Genomic DNA, 5,010 nt, shown 5'->3' with positions numbered 1-5,010 from the left:
TGTGTGTTCCACTGATCTCACCCTCTCTGTCATCCCATTCAGGCAGCCAGCGGGCTATATTCCGCCAAGCCATGCGGCACTGGGAGAAGCACACCTGTGTGACCTTTATTGAGAGGATGCAGGAAGAGAGCTATATTGTCTTCACATACCGACCATGTGGGTGAGTCAGTGGGATTTTTAGCTCCCGCATGAAGGAACCGAACAATGGTCAGCCTCTGTTTGCTCTGTCTGAGCCTTCATTATCTACAGCTAATTATTTAGCGCCTAAGTACTTGTCCTTGCCTCCTGCTCCGCAGCCTTTCTCCATTGTTCATCCTCTCCGTTCGCACTCTCTGTGTGAGTTGTTATTTCAGCCCCCTACCAGTCCTAAGAGAGATGACCATTCAGTGTCAAGGAATGTTTCCTGTGCCTCATCATCACACTTAATCAGTCACTGAGCACTTGTGTCATACATGGTGTACAGATTGGCACCCAAGCGGGAGACTTCCTCAGCCTCTCCGTAACCCTGTTTAAGGCACTCCACTGAAGTTTGGCTCTGTATCCACTCTGTCTTTCTTCTTAAACAGATACTCAGGGAAAGTGCTGGTTGTGGCTGTTGTTGTTGCTAAGCGACAACCTGTGAAGGCGTGCAGGGCTGTTTTTTATTTAATGTTGAAACATTTTTTAATTAAAGCACTTGCTGCTTTTGGGAACGCAAACCAGATAAACCTATTAATTTGAGATTTCGGGGAGAAAGAGGCCAAAGCTGTTAGAAGAAGTATTTGAGAAGTTCCCAGGGGACACACAAACTTAAAATGTTCCTTGTTCCCATGTTTTAACCTCACAGATTTCGACCACAAGCTGAAACCATTATGTCATTACGCACAATGTACCTCTCCCACTGATATGCATCATTCAACACAAACCGCTTAACAGAAAGCGGATGCAGCTTATGAAACTGAACTTTTTCCGGCCAACTGTTGATAGCCATTTTTAGCCTCGTAACTGGCCTCTGGAGCAACAGGGATAACATTATCCACGCAGGCGGCAGTGGTTAGCAGTGGGAACGCTTGACTCTGCTGCATATTCAGCAGGCCCCCATCTGTCCTGTGCAAAGTTCAAGGCGTGTCTCAGGAGAGCCTGGCTAGGCTCGGGGTAATTAGAGAGCGGCTGTCTGGCCCACACGGCCGTGGTGTGTGTGTGTGTGTGTGTGTGTGCCCGTCCTTGTCCTCCAGACTCCTGCACTGAACCTTTCATGTCACGCTGAGATGGAGCGCTGCAGCCAGCCAGCGTCCACCATCACTCTCAGCGTTTGTATTGGCAGACGGCTGAATGAATGTCACTGCTGTATGTGTGGATGACGGGTCGCCTCGTACAGCTCTCCTATAAACACATGGGAGGTTGTTAAGATAATGTTGTTCTCATTATATACCTATATAACATGTTGAAATATAGGAGCTAGTAGACGTTAGAGAACCAGGACACATCCCTTCTTCTTCTTCTCCCCTGGGAAACATGCCTTTTTGGGGGGGGGGGGGGCTTCCTGCTGTATTTTCCACTTGCTGGTTCATTTACTAAAACATAAAGTCTAGTCACTATATTTTGACCTTGTTAACACTACCCGTGTGTGTGTGTGTGTGTGTGTCTGGTTGTTGATTCATAGGTGCTGCTCCTATGTGGGGCGTCGTGGAGGTGGCCCCCAGGCCATATCCATTGGGAAAAACTGTGACAAGTTTGGCATTGTGGTGCACGAGTTGGGTCATGTGATTGGATTCTGGCACGAACACACGCGGCCCGACCGAGATGAACACGTCAGCATTATCAGGGACAACATTCAACCAGGTAGGAGCACAGGTCTCGCAGCAATCCCTCAGCAATAATGTTGGAAAGATGCAGTAAGAGACAAAATAATAAAAATAACACATTTGTACACACAGAGAATCTGGGCTAAGATGGTAAAAAGAGAAAAAAGAAAACACCAGTGGGGTATACGCCATCGTCAGCCTCCAGATTTCTATTAAAGCAAGTGTTTCTAGAACTGGTCAACTGCATTTAAATGGCTAAATGTGACACAGTATCAATATGAAATGTTAAAACCTTTGTCATCCTAAAAAGCATAAAATATTCCTGGCAAAGTGGCTGTGTTTTGCACTAATGCAGGTGGCTGTTTTGTATATGTAACCCTGTTGTATGAGAGACTCTTTGGGCTGAGTAGAACTGTGGTCACCTTTTGACATACATACATATGGTTGCACAGTATGACTCAGCTTCATATTTCAACTGCGTGTTTCCATTTTTTTTTTTTTTTTCTTCCACAGGACAGGAGTATAACTTTTTGAAGATGGAGCCAGGGGAGGTGGACTCTTTAGGAGAAGTCTATGACTTTGACAGTATCATGCACTACGCCAGGAATACATTCTCCAGGTAGGAGCCAAGCCAAGTTCCACTGCATATGCCCCAGACATGAAAACTAGTCTGAGATCAAGTCAGGCTGAGCGGTTTCCCACTCTGCTGCAGCCTTTTAATCCATAATCCTGTCTTCTATTTTCGCTGATAGAGTTTTATGACATCTTATTTAGTGCTGGGCAGTGATTTAATTTTTTTTTATTAATAATAATAATAATAATTATTATTTTTATTTATCGCAATTAATCGCATAGTTATGCGCAAAATTGAATAATGAATTCTAAAGTAGTGTATTACGCACTTTTAATATAAATGTACTGCTATATACACAAGTGCGATAACATGTGGTTTGCAAACGCTTTAAACAAATAAGGAGCTTTTTACCAGCAGTATTCCCTTTACACAGTAGCAATAAAATATTTCTTGTAAATCTCAACTTAAACATTAATGTAATCAAATTAAATACAAAACCAAAGCTATTTTGGTACTTGTTAAAATAAGTCCAGAGCCATGATCATAACATCATAACAGGCACTTTCTGAGCAACAGGTTAACAAATCTGTTTCCTTGGGGGTTTTTTTTCTGAACAGGTATAAGCAGAAACATTTTTTTTCTCTTATCAGGGAGCAGCATAAACGGTCTATGTTCAGTAGCAAGTGTTCCTTTAGTTCATGTGTGTTAGTCTAGTGTTCCATTGGTGAGATAAAGTGGTCGCCTCAGGCACAAGCCCGCTGCCGAAGTTGAATTGTCTTGAACTTTTTGTACGCGACACGCAGCACATATCATTGGAAGAGAGACTGATCCTCGCTGTTTGAGTTTTCCAGAATCTAACTTAAGTTGAATAGGCTACAGCTGTGTAGTGCACAGAAGCCGTTGCCACGGTTACTATCCATAGAGAGAGCCTGCCGCTTACTCGCGGAGCGCTTGTCTCCCTGTCTGATCACCGGAGCAAAGAATATGTTGTGTGACTTCGTTGTGATTTTAAGAACGTTCCTAAGATCGACATCTTCCCCAATACTAATCGGCATGCAGTGTGTAGCTACCCACTTCCTCTGACATTTGTTCGCTTGTCTTGCTTTTGTTTATCTACTTCTCCCACACACTGCATCCAGCGTAGTCTGCCGAAGCCTCCCTCCACTGCTTGTTGGGGTGGATGATTTGCAGACTGATCGACATCCCACCCCTCCTGTGACCCATGGTCACCCAACGGACTTTCAAAATAATAATAAAAATAAAACTGCATTAACGTGCAATAAAACAGTTGTCGCTGTTAATTAATTAATGCGTTAATGGGTTGCTCCCCAGCCACTGGGGATGCGCAAGCCAGTCAAGTTCCTAATTGGCGCTCCCAATCCCTGATAAATGGGGAGGGTTTCGTCAGGAAGGGCATCCAGCATAAAAGGGGGGAAAAAAAAGGCCTATTCCAAATGAAATACTCGGTTCATCACATACACATGCCAGGTGGGGGTCCGGTTTGCCAGCAAGATTAAAATCGATCTTCCGCTGTGTTGACCACTACACTGTGCCGAAAGAAGATGGATCTGTAATACACCAGGTCGTGCCTATGGACTGCTGCTGAGTAACGTGGCAGGATTCCCAAAGCGTGGGAAGAAAGAATGAAAAGCTTAATTCTCCCCAATAATAAATCACTAGAAAACTAACATGAGGACTAACATCAAGTTCAGAAAAGGCTCACTGTTCTTTGAATGTCTGTGTTGGATCTGAATTGTTTCGTCACTTCAGTTCAACTGCAAAGAGATAGAAACTGGTTTCTTGGGATGAGGTGGGTCTTTAGTGGCTGTTTGTAAAGTAACTCCAACAAAAGCTTCTATTTTGAACTAAGGACTCTCCTTTTCTTGTCAGTTTCTTTTGGCTGGAGTGTATTTTTATTTTTTTCAACAATCAATACTCACATTGCCTTTGGCTATAAGGAAACTGGGGGAGCACTAAAGTGATTTATGTAATATTTGGACAAGATTAAGTTACTTGCTGTATTGGGAATACTGCGTGATGTAACTCCTCGCAAGAATTCTGACTTGTCCGTTTCCATGTAGCTTCTTCCTGTCGGACTCAGTTAGATGAGAAGCTGACAAATCTACTCTGATCCACTCTGAGTAGTTGCTTCATTGGTTTTTACTTGTTCTGGCATCCACAGCAGTATCCTTAAACACATTTCACTCTCATTATGGCTTTTGCAGTATTAGCAGTTCAGTAGGAACATAACCTTAATACACAAGCTAAAATGATTAAAATCCAACGTTTCTGAAAAACTTACTTATACAATTTGTATTTTACATTTTGTCTTTAAAGTTAAAGCCAGTTTTTGTCGCCATAATGAAAGTGTTTCTCTGGATTGTGCCAGGTCCTTCGCACAGCCTGTTTAAATTAAGGCCCCCCCCTTCTCCCCAATAAAGCAACATCGGACCAGGTGCCGGGCTGGCCCAGAAACCATAGCCATGCATCATCACAACAACAACTTCCAAGGCTATGTGAAGCGGCGTCTAAAAATTGTACTTTCATACTATGGACCACCTCATTATGATCCTAAAGGCCCTTTTGAAGAAGCTTTGATTAATTTCACGATGTGCACCCTAGGCTTTCGTAGGGATCCCCCCCCCCCCCCCC

General features: G+C 43.5%; 1 protein-coding gene across 2 annotated transcripts in view; it reads left to right on the top strand.

Moving 5' to 3' along the window:
- bmp1a (bone morphogenetic protein 1a) overlaps positions 1-5,010 on the top strand; it is a 33,608-nt gene that overhangs the window by 13,746 nt on the left and 14,852 nt on the right. The window contains exons 1-3 of one of the 2 annotated variants that reach the window (XM_046033763.1): positions 30-160; positions 1,643-1,821; positions 2,298-2,403. In XM_046033763.1, the coding sequence (XP_045889719.1) occupies positions 72-160; positions 1,643-1,821; positions 2,298-2,403 (374 nt within the window). In that variant the 5' untranslated portion in view covers positions 30-71. Of the gene's footprint in view, positions 1-29; positions 161-1,642; positions 1,822-2,297; positions 2,404-5,010 lie in introns of those variants that run through there. The other variant, XM_046033764.1, reaches the window with a different exon arrangement.

The sequence above is a fragment of the Micropterus dolomieu genome, linkage group LG21 (genome assembly GCF_021292245.1).
Source record: "Micropterus dolomieu isolate WLL.071019.BEF.003 ecotype Adirondacks linkage group LG21, ASM2129224v1, whole genome shotgun sequence".
In the NCBI taxonomy this organism is placed as follows: domain Eukaryota; kingdom Metazoa; phylum Chordata; class Actinopteri; order Centrarchiformes; family Centrarchidae; genus Micropterus; species Micropterus dolomieu.
This window is presented reverse-complemented; position numbering and strand designations above follow the sequence as displayed.